Source organism: Mirounga leonina, unplaced genomic scaffold (genome assembly GCF_011800145.1).
Source record: "Mirounga leonina isolate KUSES-001 unplaced genomic scaffold, KU_Mleo_1.0 Mir_82, whole genome shotgun sequence".
Taxonomy (NCBI): domain Eukaryota; kingdom Metazoa; phylum Chordata; class Mammalia; order Carnivora; family Phocidae; genus Mirounga; species Mirounga leonina.
In genome coordinates this window covers 4,252,168-4,270,196 of record NW_023270825.1, presented here as the reverse complement: position 1 = coordinate 4,270,196, position 18,029 = coordinate 4,252,168, and the positions used below count along the sequence as shown (strand labels likewise).

The following is an 18,029-nucleotide window of genomic DNA, read 5'->3' as shown; positions in this document are numbered from 1 at the left end:
CTTGTCGTAGTCCTGATTTCCTGCCTCTCCTGCAGGTCAGCCCTGTCCTGGGCACACCGGCTGCGACCTGGCTGGGGCCGGCCGAAGAACCAGATGGAAGAGGCTGAAGCAGCCCCCGGAGGACCACTGGCCTGCACCACCGAGCCTGCCTTGCTGCCCGTTGCCTGACATCTCAGGCCCAGCCCCGTGCCTCTCCACTTCCTCCTGGTTTGGGGTGAGTTTCTTGCTTTCTTGGGACACCAGGATCTCATTAGTTTCAGCTCACACATCTCTATTCAAGAATATATACATTTCGCCTGGGGAGGGGGCCACTACCAAGAGTGAATCTTCACCAACCCCGCGGCCTCGGGGTCTGCAAGCTGCCTGGAGCCAGGATTGTGGCCACATGGAGCCAGCATGGGTGGGGCCCACCCTGGGCAGTGGCATGCTGTGGGCCAGGCACGGTAAGTGAGGGGTGTCCACAACTCTGGCGAGAACCAACTCAGGCCAGGCACGCAGTAGGTCCCCCGTGCAGCTTTGCTAGGCACGTGAATGAAATGAAGAATGGTGCATTTGCCCTCTCTGGTCTCCGAGGCCTGGCCAGAGGGCCAGCATGGAGACGTGGAAATGGGAAAGCTTGTCTGTCTGTAGAAAGCCTTTCTCCCTGAAAGCCAACGCAATGTCAGCCCTCGTGAGAGTGCTGGGTTCTCACACACCAGGCTTTGATAATGTCCTTTAATCACAGAGTGGTTTTGAGTGAGTTCTTCTCTTGGCCCCTTTTCCTCACCCCTGAAATTGCAATGAGATGGGAATGTTTGGGTCTGTTTAAATAAAATCAGTAATGGTAGAGAAGAAGAAAGCAGAGGATTACAGCCACACAGTTCACGCCAGAACGAGTCATTTGTTTATCTGTGCTTTACTGATTCAAGACGCATGGATGGAGCCATGGGGGCTCAGGGCTGGGGCTCTCCTGGGGTGCCTAAAGCCAGCTTTGCTTCAAGGACCGGAGGGTCTAGAGGGGTTCCCTGGGGGTTCCCACGCAGTTACGTGGCCCCTGTGGCAGCTAAGCAAGGTGGACAGGAAGTGAAGGAAGCTCGGCTGAGGGCACTTTCCTTTTTTGGGTGCCAGGAGCCGACAGCGCAGGGGGCCGGGCTAGTGAGGCCAGCTCTGTGCCTGTGGGGCCTCTCGTCCAGTGCTCCTGGGGTAGCCACTGGGGTGATGGATGAGGCCAGTTAGACTCCTGGGGTGGTCCGGGTGGGAGATGGGGAATGGCCTGGTGAGGCTAACTCAAGCCCACAAACATTGATGGAGACTCGGGTGGGTCCCCCAGTGCCCTTGGGCCAGATGCCAGCGTCCCCTTTGGTGCCCACATGCAGGGTCTGTGGGAGGGCAGGCGATGAACAGAGCAGGGGGCCCCTCCTCCTGGTGCTGCAGACCCCCGCGCTCCCCGCGCAGTCCTGGGTTTCTAACTCAGCTTCCGTAATGCCCTTTCATCCCACAGCGGTTTCAGAGCCAGGTCTGCCCTGCCCTTCTCCACTGAAAGGGAGATGGGGTGTGGATATTATTTTTAAACAAAACCCGTCAGTGTAGACAGCAAGGGGCCGGAGGTATCTGAACCTGGGGACCGTTGTCTTTTGCCTGCTTGTTTTTGTTCCCTGGAGAGCTAGTCAGGCTGCCTTGAGGCGGGGAGTGTGTGCCCAGGGCTGAATCCAAGGAGGGGCCCCAGGAAGGCTCTGCCCTGTGATATTTACTCCGTAGCTGGCATTTGCTGAGCCATTGCAAGCAGAGTGACGTGGCAGAGAGAGAGGCCTAGGAAGGAAGGTTTACATAGGACAGGATGCAGGTCTGGGAGGGGCGGCGGGGGGGGTCGCATCCGGAGCTTGCCAGACGGATCCGCATAGCTAGTCTGAGCCAAGTGCCCGTGGTTTCTGGATTCTTCCGGAGGGACATCTCAGCGCTCCCTCAAGGTGGGCTGAGCTGAGGGCCAGAGTCAAGGTGAAGGCAGGTGTCCAGCTCGCCCCAGCCCCTGCCAGCCCCCTGCCCCTCATCCTCCACCGCAGTGTGGGATGGGGTCTCTTTGGGCCTAGTTCTATTTCAGGTACACTTGTGAGTGTTCCGTCTCAGGCAAATAGATGTTTTTGTGTGTCACACGTATTTTGGGTTTTGTGTGTCACTAAGCAGAAAATAAAGACTAGATCAAGTATTCTTCTCAATTAAAGGAGTTAAAACAGAACATCATAAATCAGCCTTGTAGTCGAACATCCCAGGCGTTCTTAAGTGTTAAAAGAAATGATCATTTTTAGGACAATTCTTTTTTGGAGGGATTGGCCCATCCCTGAGCAGTAAGGGGTGGGTAGGAGCCCCTGACGGGCCCAACAGAGGGCAGAGGGCCCTGTCACTGTGGCGGGAGGGGTTTCTCTGTCCATTTGTTACGAGCAAGGCTGGTCCCCAGGGCCTGCCTCTAGCTGGATGCTTCCAGGAGGGCACAGATGTGCGGAGGAGATGGTGGTCTTGTCTAGAAGCTGGCGCTCCCATCCCACTGGACTCCCCCTGGGTGGGTGGGAAATGGAGCCCAGAGCAGAGCTCAGCCTCTGTGCTCATGGAAAGACACAGAGTGCCCCCTCGGCCCCGTGTTTCCCCACTTGCAGGTTGCTTGGGGGGGGGGCCTCACTGCAGCTTTCAGGGCCCCTGACCTCGTGCCTCCTGACTTGTGATTCAAACCCCAAAAGCATTTCCAAGCACATTTCTCCAAATAATGTCCAAAACCTGGCAAGACTTAAGGGCAACATGATGCATGTGTTTCTTATTCGTTTACATGAAGTAACTTCAATGTGTTTTTTGTGAGCAATCTGACTTCCAGAAAGAGAAAAAAAATCGACCCATCTTTAATGAGCTTGCTAATGAATTTTTCCTTGAAAAGAAGAAGGCGGCTTTACACAGAAGGGGGTGTGGAGGGAGACAAATTAAGGTTCTGAAGGGTTAAAGGGCAGTGGGCGACGGAGAGAGCAACACTGTCAGCGGAATTGAGAAAGGCCTGCAGCTCTGGGGGCAGTTTCTTTTTAGAAGACCCGTGTTTAACACAGTGTGAGTCCGTCCCAGGAGCGGTCCCCCTTCCCTCTGCTGCTTTGAGTCCTGTCCTCTCTCCTAAATGGCGAACAAGGAAGCATCGCCTGGTCTCCCATCTCTGGTGTGAGCAGATGGAAAATTCTGGACAAGAGTTGTATCTTCCCAAACGAGGCCATCTCCAGTGTGGGGTTCCCATTTTGAAAGGGGGACAGGAGTGTGGGCAGGGAGGGAGGGACAGCTCTCTCTATGGTACCTGGTTCCAAGGGGGCAGCCCCGAGTCCTGCATGGCTTCGAGAATTCGGGCCCTTAGGGTAGTCTGAGGGACGGGCTGTTGCAGAGGCAGCTCTCGTCCTCGGTGTGGAATGAGTCCGTGTTTCAGAGCCAGGAAAGAATTCAGAGAGCCCTTGGGACTCTGTTGGGGGAGGAGGTCTGCCCCCAGAGGTGTCCCCCCACCCCCTGGCCCTGGCACCCTACACGCCAGCAGGACAGAGCAGCACCATCGAGAGGGGTCCCAAGTTCAGCTGGATCCAGTGGAAGCGAGTGTTGGTGGGGGGACTCCTCATCTGTGCCAGGGTGAGAGACCCATCTTTGAGGAGCCCATACATCCTGGAATCTCTAGTGCCTTCTGGATTTTAGACACTCGGTCCCTTACCCCGGTCTTCACTGTGGAAAACTGATCCTTCTAGCCATGCTTTTGGGAACTGACTGATGAGAAAGTCTCCAGAAATATCTGTGTTTGTCTTCTCAGCTGCCCCTTCCCCCAAGTCGCGGGCTCATGAGGGTCCAGGGGCCAGAGCAGGTGCTGAGGAGCCGAGGCTGGGGTGGGCCCTCACTTGGGATGTGTGTGGGAGGGGAATTAATCAGGGGAGAGGAGGCTGGTGGAGGGTGTAGTCCTGGGTCTCTTAATTGCTCTCCAGTTTCTTTGGGCTTAAAAACAATCCAGATGGAGAGTTCTTAAGTCCCCCACCCTGGGGGTCTGGGCAGAGAAGGCTGCCCACCACCTTTTGCCTGGCTCCTCTGAGCAGTGAATAGGGTCTTTGGCAGGGGCTTAAGGAGGAGACTCTTAGCCTGGGAGCTCCCAGGGCCGTTTGAGGCTGAACAAAGGCGCAGGCAGAAAGGAATGTGGGGGCGCCCCCCATGGAGAACAGCCACCTGGGGATAATCGGGAGGGCTGAGTGCACATGAGTTTTCCCAGGTCCTGTGAATACATTCTTTCAATAGAAGGTGCCTTTTCTTCAGATGAAAAGGAGAAAAGCTCAATCACCTTCCCTGGACCAGAGTGTGTGTGTGTTCCCTCGGGGGCCGCGGTGGCCCCTTCCTTGTGTGTGTGTCGGGGGCTGCGCCACGCAGACAAGAGGCTGCACAATGACACGGTTAACCAGTCGCCCCTTCAGCGCAACCTCGGACATGCTCATGCTCCTTGGCTCTAGGGCTTCTCTGCAAGTTTCTCAGGAGGAAGAATCCTTGCGCCTCTGCGGGTAAACAAGAATTGGATCAAACCGGGCCTGATGCCCGAGAGAATGCCAGACAGGCAGATGGGGCCAGGGGAGACCGGCCTCCAGGGTCGGGGGGAGGGGGCCGGGAGGAGGGCCGGAGGGGTGAAGGCTGACCACGTGTCTGTGCCAGCCCTCGGGCCCCGCAGTGGGGTGGCTCCTGCCTCCCCCCGCCCCCGCCCCGTCCCATTCTCCGGGCCTGCCTGGTACTGGAGGCAGAATCGTTCCTCCCAGCTTAAGAAACTGGGGGCCGGTGTTCACCGTTAAGGAGGATGATGGGGGTCAGCACGGCTCACAGGCCCTGGGGCAGCCCCGGGCAAGGGGACCCTACCAGATGGAAGGCAAAGAGTTTGCGCCACCACGGCCCCCAACTGTCCTGAGGCTCTAGCCCCTCTGGGGAACTGGGGCAGAAATCCCTGCCGTGAGAGGAAGGAGTCCCCATCTCAGTCTTGGCCGGTGCTTCTTGCTGCTGGCTTCTGGGCCTCAGTTTCCCCATCTGTAAAAGGAGGCAGTAACCTGTCAGCTCTGCATATTCTCTAAGGCAGAAGGAGCATGGGATGTCAGTTTGAGAAAGGCAAGGGCCCTGTTTCACCAGAGGGGGTGGTGGGTGGAAGGCCTTAGGAGTCCAGACTGGGCCCCCACTAGCCTCCTGGCTGGGAGCAGGGCACACTCCCACTCCCTAGGACTTGTCGGTCGGAGAAGAAAATTCTGAATGGGTGCTCTGGACACGGCCTTTTGGAGAGCTGGTTCCAGCCCATGCTTAGCCCCAACTCTGGGTGTGACCTTGGATCCTGTCTCTAGCCTTCTGGCCTCAGTTTCCCCATCTGTAACAGGGGGCAATGCAGGATCACGGGCAGCTGAGGGCCCTTGGAGCTCTGGGATTTCCTTCCGGCTGCCTCAGTGGTCCTCTGTGGTTTGTTTCTTTGCTGGGTCTTTAGAGTCCGAGGGTCAGAGATTGCTGGTGCCCTTCCATCCCACCCCCTCTGCTTTAGAGAGGACACAGAGAGCAGAGAGGGCTGGTGCCCCATCTCGGAGAGCAGGCCCTGGTGTGAAACCTGCTGCCGGTGGCTGGCTCCCTCTTGACCAGCACGGGCAATGGGGTCGCAGTCATTAGGGAGTCCCCATGGTCAGCTTTTTGTGAACAAGATCCCCACAGCGCTCACACCCCAGTCTAGCTCCCAGGGGCTGCCTGCGCCCTCCGGGGCCGGGATGGCATTTTACGGAGCATTTTTCCAAATGGGTGGGCCGCCGGCCAAGCCTGGAAAACTTTCCGGGCTGTGGAGTGGTCGGTGTGTAATGAGACTGGCCCCGTGGCGGCAGTCCCAGGAGAGTGTGGCTGGCCGTGCCATCCCCTGTGGCTCACCCCGTGCCCTTTGGTCCCGAGACCCTGGGCAACACCTCTGTTGGTGCCCTCGCCCGCTCAGCTGAGAACTTCCTGAAAAAGCCACCAGGGTGGCAACTTCTGGAAAAGTGCTCGGTAACCAGGCCTGTGCCAGCTGCCCGTCCCAAGACGCCTCTAGCTAGCCCTTTGTGCTTCGGCATGTGCGTGGTAAATAAGCTCACAGAGCCCTCGGTTGGTCCCGCACCTGGTTATTGCCACGGTGGGCTGCAGCCTTTGTTTTGTGACCTTGGTTGTTATAATACCTGGGAACTGAAACGAGGAATCGAGAAATTGCTAGCCTCAATTAGACCAGCGACTGCCTTTCCCGAGGCTGCCTCCACCACTCCAGCCATTAACCGTAAACATACACCAAATAGGGCCTAATTCTCTCTAATTGCCCACTCCTGAAGCAGAGAGTGAGGTTCCAGGAAGAGGCATATGTAAACATCCTCTATGGCCCGGCCAACTGAAATTAGAGGGCTGATGGGGGCCGGCGAGAGAGGGGACGTGATTTCAAAAGATGTCCCAATTACCTCTCCCATTTTCATAAATGGGTCCATAATGTCCGGGCCCCGGTCTTCACAAAGGTACAGGAAATTAGCTTTGCAAAGAGCCTGTGTCTGTAAGGGAAGTTGTAGGAGGGTGGTCTTTGCTCAACAGGTAGGAAGCATGAGATCTGAGGCGAGGCTGATTATTTGTATAAACTACGGGCTCTATTTCTGGAAATCACCATTTGATTGAAAATAATCCTTTTGTGTCTTTCCTAGCACTAAACATCCATAAGTTCTGTGTACCAAAGGCATGCCAGAACCGTTAGGTCCTCTTGGCCTCCAGAAAAGAGTAACTTTTAAAATCTTGAGATGAAGAGCTAGACTTTTCTTTTTTTTAAAATTTATTTCAATTTTTTTTTTTTTTTTTTTAATTTGAGAGAGCGAGAACACAAGCAGGGAGGAGGGGCAGGGAGAGGGAGAAGCAGGCTCCCCACTGAGCTAGCCAGGAGCCTGATGTGGGGCTTGATCCCAGGACCCTGGAATCATGACCTGAGCCGAAGGCAGACGCTTTATCGACTGAGCCCCCCAGGTGCCCCAAGAGCTAGACTTTGCTAATCCTGTGAAGCCATGGAGGATGTTTCTGGGGCGTCCACCAGGGCTCCCTGCATGGATCATGAGCTCAGGGCAGGCATTTAGGAGGCCTGAGATCAAATGCAGGTGGCGGTTCTTTCCCTGGACCCTGTAAGGAATCCCTGTGTTTTCCTTTGGCTCCAGACAGTGACTCATCTCTGCATATTCTCCGACACATCTGTTACCGTCCCAGCCCGGCGCTGTGTTATCATAGATCACGGCCGACCCAGGGCTGTGCTGCACGCAGCTTTGAAACCAAGGCACGACTTGGCCAGCACTGCGTCTTCACAGAGCAGCCTGGAGTCTGCATGAAAGTTAATCTGGGGCCGTCAGGAGCTCCGGGGGCTCATGGAGCCCCGGGGGCAGAAGCAGGAAAAAAACCCCACAGATGCCCCGAGCTACCTGATTTGCTTGGTCCTATTAAACACACCAAATACTACCCCCCACCCCGTTATTCCCACAGGAAGTGGCAGTGCCGGGGGGTCTGACTGTGTGTTCAGGGTCTGGAGTCCCATTGTCACCTTAGGACTGTGGTCATGAGAAGGGGGCCACCCCAGGGGCTCACAGGCTCCCTGGGAGGGCTGGAAACTATCTCAGGTGGTATCCAGCTCCAAATGGGGGACCCAGAGCGTGTGCATCACCAGAGTCTGCCCTTGGTCATCCACTAGCTTATGACTGTTTGGTTAACATTTATTTTTTTTTTTAAAGACTTTTGGTTTTTTGGTTATAAAATCAACCGGTTGGGGGGAAAACAAGGTTTGGGAGGCTCAAGGCCAGGGAAGGAATTTTTAAGAGGATTTGGAAGCAAGAGGTGTACCCCACAGCGTCCCGGCCAAGTCTTGGGAGGCATAGACAGTGGAGGGGACCCCACGGGGCTTACGTCGGGACAGGGGGAGTTGCAGAGGGCCTCGTCCTACCTTGGGGCTCCCTGCCTGCACCCTCTCTTGCCCCGACCTCTGGCTCTGCCCTCACCCACCTCACAGCGCTGTTTAGACCTCAGCTGTGGCAGGGCCACATTTTGGCCACACCTACGTACCTTCACTAGACTCGACTGGACATGTGCTCCAGATCAGCTCGCTCAGAAAAATCTGTTTTGTTTTAACAAATAGACTTTTTTTTTTTTTTTTTCCCCCTGAGCAGCCTTAGGTTTCCGGAAAAAGGGAATGGCAAGGACAGAGAATTCCTATCCCTGCCCCTGTCCCCGATTCCTCCTGTCACTAACAGCTTGTGTTGTGGGGCACATTTGTTACAACTGATCAGCCCATCACGGATGCGTCGTTATGAGATAATGACAGTGCTCATGTCATTCTTTGGGTCCCCTCTTTTGTCCTGTACAGTCTGTGTGTTTTGACAGTAACTACCGTTACTGAATTCACTTTTTTTTTTTTGAACTTTAAGGCAAATGCTTGAAACACAAGGCTTGATGTGCCTGGACACAGCTTTTTGTGGTGCTCATTAAAATGTGAACATAAGGGGCGCCTGGGTGGCTCAGATGGTTAAGCGTCTGCCTTCGGCTCAGGTCATGATCCCAGGGTCCTGGGATCGAGTCCCGCATCGGGCTCCCTGCTCAGCGGGAAGCCTGCTTCTCCCTCTGCCTCCGCCTCTCTCTCTCTCTCTCTCTCTCTGACTCTCATGAATAAATAAATAAAACCTTTAAAAAAAAATGTGAACATAATTATCAAAGTGAAGGTACCTCTCCGGGCACCACGATCTTCTGTCGTCTGATATGTGCGCCATGGTTTTAGGACACACTGTCCATTACAGAGCCCCCAGCCCGTGGCCCAGAGCCTACTACTCTAGTCTTACCCACGCTCACGCCACGCCCCGTGGGCTTCTGCCTGAGCACGCGCTGTGCCTCGGCACTGCCCTTCCTCCGTGGTGGGATGCCCTTCCAGGGAGTCTTCTCCCCACCCTTTTGGTGTCCGGCTCAGCTTTCATTCATGCCGTGGCTCTGAATCTTTGGGCTCCACAAGACGGCACTTAGCTCCATGCGTAGCACTCAGCCAAGGGCTCTTGGGGCAGGAGCCACGTCCCCGCCTCTGGGCCTGCACCCGTCTACTGTGTCCATAGCTGTAGCTTGGGTGGGGAGCCTGGCGGGTGAGTGAGCACGCGGGCCAGGGTGCTGAAAAGAGAAACGCGTGATTTCACCAATTCCACACTTGCTAGAAGGTTGGGGAGTCCATGCTTTAGTTGGGTGAGGTTCCATCCCAGTGACCCCATGCTCTCTCATTCCAGTTGAAGACACTGTCCGGAATCCTCCTTGGAAGGAGAGCCCTCGACACACGACCCAGCACCCTCCAGCGTTCAAATCGTAAGTTGCTGGAGTGTGGGGGACACATCTGTGGGCTCGTCGCTGAGGGTGGGGGGCTGCCACCCAGAGCACATGGCCAGGCGAGCCCTGTGGGAGGGCCTGGTGAGCACCGGCCAGGGGGCCGCTCACGGGGAGGTGGGTGCCCAGCGAGCCAAACTGATTGCCGACCTGGGGGGCTTGTGTTCTAAGGCAGGACCCCCAGCCTCCTTGTGTTGTCTCTGTGGCAAAAGAATTCTATAGGCGGCTTCGAGTGCCGGACCCCCAAAGAATTCCTTCTCTCTCGCTCCTCTCAATGAATGGCCCTTTCATTATTGAGTGTCCCTTTGGCTCTTGTGCCCCAGGGCAGACTAGGATGGAAGTGCCCTTGTGAGCTGGGGGGCTCTTCAAAGGGCCAAGGAAAAAACGCGGGCCGAGGGACCAGCCTCTCAAACGGGCTTCGAGCTCCAATGACCTTCGCTCACCCCCTTGAAATGTCTGGAAAACAGAATGGGCAGATTTTCTGTCTTCAAAGTTTCCGGCTAAACCTCTTCAAGTTCTTTATTGTTTGGGACTGAGACACTCAGCAATGGTAATGGGTAGTTTCTTTTGTATTTGCCTTGAAAGGCCAAAATATTTTCATATTGCTACAGACAAAGCCGTCTATTTAGAAATGAACGCCATGTCTGTCCTTTCCCACTGGGGAGACTATGTACGACGTGTGTGTGTGTCTTTATGTATTCTAGGGTCTTGAAACAGGTTTCTCATGGGGATGGCCATTCACTGGGGTCCAGGGGGACACGCCTGCCCTGCCAAGGGGGCCTGGGGAACCCGGCCCTAATTGCACATCTGTCCCAGTTGGTCTAGGACGTGAACCCCGGGAGGGTCCAGCTGCACTAACATTGACTCTGCCTCTGCCTGCATCTGCCACGTGTGTGTTTTGGGACTGTGGCTTGTGCCTTGGTGGTCAGCTTGGTGGGAGGGAGCAGGAGGGTCTAAGATACTGTGGATGTTCTGTTTCTCTTGTTGGGAGGTCATTTCACGGGTATCTGTTACATGATCCAAATAAGGGCCCACGGATGCATGAATGAAGGCAGAAAGGAGTGGATCAACAAATAAATAGGTAAAGAAGTGAGCAAGCCAGGATGAGAGTGCCGTGAACGAGATCCCATTTGATGCCTAGGACATTGATCTCTAAATCAATAAAGTATTGAATCACTGTGTAAAGAGAGCCCCATATGAGCTGATACTCAGTCCTCATGGACCCAGGAATAGGTGTAATGCAAATAGATAGCGCCTGAAGTTTACCAATAAAAGAATAAAATGTAAATAGAAGAGAGAATGGCCAAGGGGTGGAAATGCAGAAGCCGGTAGCCACAGGCCTGTGTCATGTGCTTACATAGTCGCTAGGAGGCTAGATCTTCTGTGAAGTGTTCTGATCACAAATGATAGCAATGATAATGATCCTTCTGGGCGGGAGGAAACTTCTGGAGGTGATAAATAGGTTTAGGACAGGATGGCGGTGATGGGTTCGTGGTGCACAGTGTGTCAAAACACAATTAAAATTAAAAAGCATAAAGAGAAGGTCACTGAAAGGACTCCCAAAGCACTGGTGAGAACAAGGGGATGAGTCCCATCAAAATAAGCCGGTGCAAGAGAGGGAGAGAGGGAGCAGGTGATTGGGAGGGAGAGAGAACACGACAAAACATAAATAGTAAATGGAAGGAAGAACAAGCATTTTCTTAAATTGGGGGATGCACAAATATATAAGGAGGACTACGTCAGGTGATCGTAAACCAGGAATTAGGACGAGTCCACACGTGGGCTCCTGGCATAGACAAATAATTAGCAGGTGAAAGTTCAAAGAATAGGTAAAAAAAAAAGAGAGAGAGGACCCAGGACACCAAAGAAGAGAGTTAACTTTTACTAAAAGTTGTCTAATTCCAGGCACACATAAATAAATAAATAAATACAGAAATGAAAGAAAGCCAAAGAGAGAGAGAGTGAGCAGTGGAAACTCTTGGACCCGGATGGGAGCATGGCCTGAGGGGCTTGTGTCCCCCAGTCCTGGGAGCTGAGTCTGTCCCGTGAAAGGATAAAAGAGAGAATAAAGTAAAATATCCAAATAAAAATCAAGAAGCACGGAAGGAAAAAGGACAGGTTGTCGGTCCAGAAATACAGGAATGGGTGAATACGTACAGGTAGACGGTGGTAGGATTCGTGGTGGAAAGCTGTCATGCAGCAGATTATGGTGAGTCCAATTCTACAAGCCAGGGTGCTATCAATAAAATAAGAAGTCTCCAAATCAACAAGTAATTCAGGATCCAGAGAAACAGATGGGGCGGAGTAAAGGGGAGCCGGGCCCATGGGCAGCAGGGTTGTCATTAATCCCATCTGGGCCCCAAAGCCCCCGGAGAAGGAAGGCAGGCAAGTGGAGGGGAGAAGCAAAGCTGAGCAGGAGGGAAGAGCAGCTCTCAGGGTGTTGGCAACCCAACAGAGAGATGGGGGGATAGGTAGGGGATCCACAGGAGAGGGTGGGCTCAAACCGCGGATCATCATGGGTCGGAGTCTGGGCATTCACTTCCATTAATAGTGGAGTAAGTAGCTGATAAAGAAAAAGAAAACAGGAAGGGAGAATGGTCAGAAGGAAGGAAGGAAGGCAGGCACCCATGGAGGAGCTGCAGGGGTCAGGGATGGCCATTTGCAGGTGGCATTAGGATTCATCGGTCTGGGCGACTGAGCACCGAAGATGCAAAGAACGCAAGAAAGGAGAGAGACAGAGAGAGAAGCAGGAGAACGGGTTGGGCTGGGGCAGACGGTTGACTATAGATTAGCATGTTTGCAGTTAGGTGTGTTTGCCTCCAGGAGCATAAAAATAGGTACTTAACTAGTGAGAAGGACCCGAGGGATCCATGAGCACCCTAGGGAAGGAGTGAAGGAGAAAAAAGGTTTGTGTTAACTGATGAGGAGGGTGCCTGATTTCCAAAAGAATGAAAGGCAGTGAGAACGATTGAAAGGGTGGGAGAGAAAAAAAAAAACAATCAAGATGGGGAAAAAAAATAAAAATGAAAAAAACCTATAAAAAATAATAAATAAATAGGTCAAACAGTTAAAGTGTAGGAGAGGGAAATGGCTTAGCATCAATTCATCCACATTCATTCAGATCTGGGGCCCCAGAGTTTATAAATGATAAAAACAAGACCATAAATAAAAAGACCGACACACATAGGTATGCGAGAGGGAGGCTCACGCTGGAGCCAAGAACACGAGCAGGCGCCGTGAGCCCAGAGTTACGACTGATTCAAAACTGGGCTCTGGAGACGGTGAAATGAATCCTAAACCAAATCGGCAGTACGAGGAATTAACGAACAAAAGGGAGCCTCGCGTGCGCGGGCGCTGCAAAGGATCTGGGAGCCACAGATTATGGTTAATCCAATTCTGTGCACCTGAGGTCCATAAATAAAAGAATAAATATTGAAATAGAAGGGTGACAGAAAGAATGAATGGACACCGGAACGACTGAATTAGAAATGGAGATGCCTGGGACAGCCAGGAGAGCGCTGCCCTTGGGATCTTCACTCATCGGACTCCATGCACCTGAGGCCCCCTCCCGCCCCCAGCCAAAAGATGCAGGGACCCAGCGCAGAGGGGAAGAGAGAGGAGAGTGGAGGGAGACTAAGTGAACAAGGAAGCGGGGGAAGGACACCAGAGAAGGGCACTGTGGGTGTGTCCGAAGGAGCAGGCTCTGTTAGGATTAGCCACGAGCTCCTCAGTCCTAAGGGTTTCTAGAGCGAGGGAAGTGGAGGGAGTGGAAAAAGAAGCGAAAGACGAAAAAGGGAAGATAATAAACATGAAAACAACCACAGTGACAAATGGAGAGTTGGGAGAGCTTGTCTGAACAGGGATTATAATTAGTTTACATACACTTTCCTTAAATAGATAAATGCATTACCCCTCCAGAGAATAAATGAAAAATAAAGGAAATACCCAGCCCAAGGACAAGGCTGCATCTTCCAGCACTGTAATAAAATAGATGCAATGGAGGCCCCTGAATGAATGAATAAATAAATACCTTAAGTGTAAGAGCTGACTCAGTGTCAGGAAGAGAGACTGCAGACGTGCACAGTGGCGTGGTGCTCGGTGTGCAGGGGGCGGGGGGGGGGGGCTTACCTGGCGGTTCTCTCACAGGGGAGCAGGAGTGGAAAGGAGGGCCCTGGGTGGGGGGGAGTGGACTCATCCTCTCATGGGGAGGAGCGATAGAAAGTCAGGAAGGTGAGATTTGGGAAGAAATACAAGAAAGGAATAGGGAACAAAAATGCTGGATGAGCACGTAAATAAAGCTTGTGAAGGGAGGTCTGCATGCCCAAGGCTGATTGTGGAGGCCCACAGATGAGGGAATTAGGTGTAAAGGGATGCATGGAGGAGGAACTGGAAGGGAGGGACGGAGGGAGGAAGGAAGGAAGGAACAAGGAAAGAAGGAAAAAAGAAGGAGGAAGGAAGGAAGGAACAAGGAAGGGAGGAAGGAAGGAACAAGGAAGGAGGGAGGAAGGAAGAAGGAAGGAGGAAGGAAGTAGGAAGGAGGAAGGAAGGAGGAAGGAGGAAGGAAGTAGGAAGGAAAGAATAAGGAAGGAGGAAGGAAGGAAGGAACAAGGAAGGAGGAAGGAAGAAAGGAAAGATTAAGGAAGGAGGAAGGAAGGGGGAAGGAAGGAAGGAAGGAACAAGGAAAGAGGAGGGCAGGTAGGCAGGCGGGCAGGCAGAAAGGCAGGGGCTTCTCTGGCCCTGAGTCCAGGCAGCTGAACGAGAGGGTGAGAGGAGGGACGGCTCTTGGCCTATCGTGTGCTTGGTGCGAGCACTTTGCCTGGCAGGGAGGAACTGGCTCAGGAAGACCCTGGCTGCGGAGGGCCAGGGCGCCATCCTGGCTGTGTGGGCCATTTCACCTCATTTCTCTGATCCTCAGTTTCCCCATTGGTAAACTTGGAAGGGCATCAGCTTCCTGCTTGGATTGATCGTGGGGGCAAATGCCGTCCCACCTGTTGGCAGTGCCCTGTCCACGGCCCTGGGTAGGCGGAGGGTCTCGGGCCCTGGGCCTTGCAGAAGGCTGTGTGAACCAGGAGTGTGGGGCCGGGTGGGTGTCTTGGCCCCTCCCTGGGCTGGGTCACCTGTGAGGGAGGCTCTTCCCGCCAGGGGGCAGCAGAGGGCAAGGGAGCAGGAGGCCCTGGGGCTCGTGGGCCCCGCCCCTGGGCTGTCCGGGTGTGGCGCCACCCTTATGCAGGGGCTGTGCAGGTTAGAACCGGGCCAGGAGGGCCTGAGAAGGTTGACCCAGGAGCCCAGTGACCCAGGTGCCCAGAGGCAAGTCACCGGAAGCCTTGTTCATGAAACCTTCTGAAATGTGCCCAGGTGCCCTCCAGCCTGGTCTTCTAGGGGGTGGGCCGCTTGCCCTTCTCAACGGGGGGGTGGGGATGTCTTGGGCAGGTGCACCTCGGCCCGGGGTTGCAGACGTGGTCCCGGGATCCCGGCCCCCTTGACATGGCATCCCCAGAGCCCGTTTCAAGGCCTCACTGTCTTCTCGACTGTTTTCCGATGTCCTCTGTATCTGGGCAGAGATCGCGTTGGGGTGTGTGTTGGAATTGTCCTCTCTCCTCCTGACCTGCCCTCCTGGGGCCGTGGCAGGTCGGGGAGTTCGTTTGTACTGACGTTTCTGACCCCAGGGACTCCCTGGATCTGTCCAGTCTCCGTTCTCTGTAGTGGACGGGGTCTGTGCAAGTTGTCTGTTATGTGCCTGTTTGTCTGCAAAAACTAGAACCGAAGTCCCCCTCGAGCTCTCAATTTCTCTTTGGGACATTAAACCAAAATTGGATTCTTGACCAGTGCCCTGAGCAGGGGGAGCCATCTTGGCCGGAGCCTGGGTGTGTGGCTGGGAGCACGAGGAACCCAGAGGAGCCGGGCTGGGTGGGGCTGGCGTTGGGGCTTACACCTGCAGTGACTTTGGACCCTGGGTGGGAGCAGGCGCCGGGGGAGGGGGGGCTGCCGCAGTGGGGGCCAGCCATGCTGAAGGTGTTCACTCGGGGCAGTGAAATGGGGGGCACAGGATTCATAGCTGTAGAGTTTGAGACAGGACGTGAGGAGGGAAGTGAGGGCGGATTGGGTGACTTCCATGCCTCTCGTGTGGCCCCGAATGGAGGATGGAATTTATGCCTCAGGAGCCACCCTTCTGTGCCTCCAGAATCACATGCCTGGGCCACGTGAGCAAGGCCACATGGGCCTATATGCTGGGGCTGCAGGGCTCTGCTCTCCTTCCCCTAGGAATCTGGGGGCTCTGGGCTCTGCCTCAGCCGGCCTGAAGCCTGAGGGGTGCACTGGCACCCTGAGACACCTGCTAACACAGGGACCCCCAAAGAGCTTCCCTAATCAGCCCACATATCACCCTGTGGACTAGGGTGGGGGCGGGAGGGGCCCGGAGCAGGGAGAACCCTTATGTGGTTATTTTAAGTCAGCTGAGGAGCAGGAAAACTTTAAAATGTTGGGTGTGCAGTGGGGGGGAGGAGGAGGGGGCCACACCCAAATGCCCAGAAGAAGTAGAGGAAGGGGGACATACCTCTAAGGGAGCCTTCTCCCCGTGTCTGAGGGGCTGTTGAGAGGTCCCAGGGGCTGGAAATGGGCCAATGGGAGAAGCTCCAGGGAGACTTGCGGGTGCCCCGATGGGTGTGTGGGTGGGGATCCAGTGGATTGTTTGTGTTCTCAGGAATGCAGAGGGCATGAGGATTGTCAGGTCAGGATGCGCAGAGTCTTTGGCTCTTAAGAGTTTTAAATCTGCTGTTCTAAGGGTCTCCGTTCTGGGGTGCTGAGATTCAGGACATGGCTTCCCCCCTGTCACCCCTCCCCACCAATGGCTGCAGAAGCCAGAGTAGGATTCCTGTGGGGGCCTCCATTTATCCCGACCAACCCATGAGCTCCGAGTTGGGATCTCAGTGCTCCCCTCTGATCAGGGCACATCTTCAGTGTGTTTTTCTTTCTTTTAACTTATTAAAACAAGACCAAATTTTCTCTCTTGGACTTTGACTTTTGCATGCACTCCATGCACAAATCCTTCCCCTGGTGACACCAGGAGCTCTATTTAGACTCCTCTGTGACTCCCAAATCCCTCCTCGGGAAGCTCAGCCTCAGGACTGACCTTCCAGAGGCTGGAGGCTGGAGGCTGGGCCTCAGGGGCAGACAGGCCAAGGCCCCCCTTGTGTTCCTAATGTAAATGGTGTGGATGGCACATGACCTAGAGCGGGAGGTCACCCATCACCCTGACACGTCATGCCACTGTCTTTCTCCCCTTCACATTCTTGTCTGTGGGCATACTTTTATTTATTTTTTTTAAATGGACATCTTTTTTCTTTTTTTTTTAAATAAGCATCCAGTTTTTAAACCTTGCCCTTTTCACCACATGCATCCTGCGTTGTCCATGCAATATTTTTGTCATCAGCGTTTTTCTTTTTTTCCATGGAAAAAAATATCATCACCTCACTGGCTGTGTCGTGTCCCATCGAGTGGTTATATGCCATCGTTTGCAATGCCGACCTGCTATTGTTATGTATAACTCATCTTTTTTTTTTCCCCCTAATGCTATGAATTCCACCACGGCGAATGGCTTTGCGCACATCAATTTTTTTCATTCTTACGAATTGCTTTCCTTCACCCTGAAATGACCATTGCTTCATGGCATGCCAGTTTCTCCTGCTAGACTGTGAGCCCCTTAAGGGCAAGGAGCTTGCCAAATTAATCTTTGTACCTCCAGTGCCCGCCATGTTGTGAATGCTGCATGGATGGCGTGCCGGGTGAGACGGTCGAAGGATGAGTGAATGCATGGATGCTGAATGTATGATTGGCTCTCCTAGGGTCGAGCTTCTTGAGTGAAAGGCCAGGGAGTTTGTATGGGTGTTGACTAATTTCCGAGGGCCTCTAGCATTTTACAATGTCCAGTGATGTATTAGCATTTTGTTAAGATATTGCTAGTTTATCTCTGTTAAACAGTGTTTTTCTGTCATATTAACTTGCATTGCTTTGATTACTAATGAAGGTTGAGCATTTTCACATATACTTGTTAACCAATTGTATTTTCTCTTCTGTGAACTGTTTGTCCAAGTCCATTGGGTCATGGCTTTCTGGTGAGACTGGTCGAGGATGGAATGGGTGTCCTTGGGACGCAGTGAGCCCTCCGTCACTGGAGGCATTCAAGGGGCAGGCCAGGCAGACACCTGATGAGGGTAGTTTAAAGGAGATTCACACAGCAGGTGTGGGGTTGGTCTAGACGGTCTTGCAGGTCTATTTGACCAAGATTTGCTTCTCCCTGGAAATGGGGGGTCGGGACATCTTCCATTTGGCAGCCTGGCAACATGTAAGATGGCATCCCCTGGGTGGGGGGTTCATGCATTTATGATTTATAAACTCTACACCGCACCCTCTGGAACTCTCGTGGGACAGGAATATCTCTTTGACCCTCCGAGGTCCAGATAGCCATGCCTAGCATCTCGTGCAGTTAGCTGGTGACTTCTCACCAGCCCTGACACCCAGCCCTATTTCCCTTTGAGGAAGCCAGCCCCCTGGACCATCACTTTCCACCTCTTAGGGAATCAAGAGAGGCCATCTGCTGTCCTTTTCATTCCCAGTGTCCTGTGATGTGTGAGCAAATGTCCCCGAGGCCTTAGATGGATGGC

The 18,029-nt window shown here is 53.7% G+C and overlaps 1 protein-coding gene across 5 annotated transcripts in view; it reads left to right on the top strand.

Moving 5' to 3' along the window:
• The window catches only part of LOC118002565, a 34,368-nt gene that overhangs the window by 10,082 nt on the left and 6,257 nt on the right, over nt 1-18,029 (top strand). For 4 of the 5 annotated variants that reach the window (XR_004677061.1, XM_034993081.1, XM_034993079.1 and 1 more), the window contains 2 exons: nt 36-214; nt 9,276-9,351. Coding sequence is in view for 3 of the 5 variants with exons in the window: in XM_034993081.1 (XP_034848972.1) it covers nt 36-214; nt 9,276-9,351 (255 nt within the window). In the remaining 2 variants the exon portion in view is untranslated. Of the gene's footprint in view, nt 1-35; nt 215-9,275; nt 9,352-9,692; nt 12,366-18,029 lie in introns of those variants that run through there. The other variant, XR_004677062.1, reaches the window with a different exon arrangement.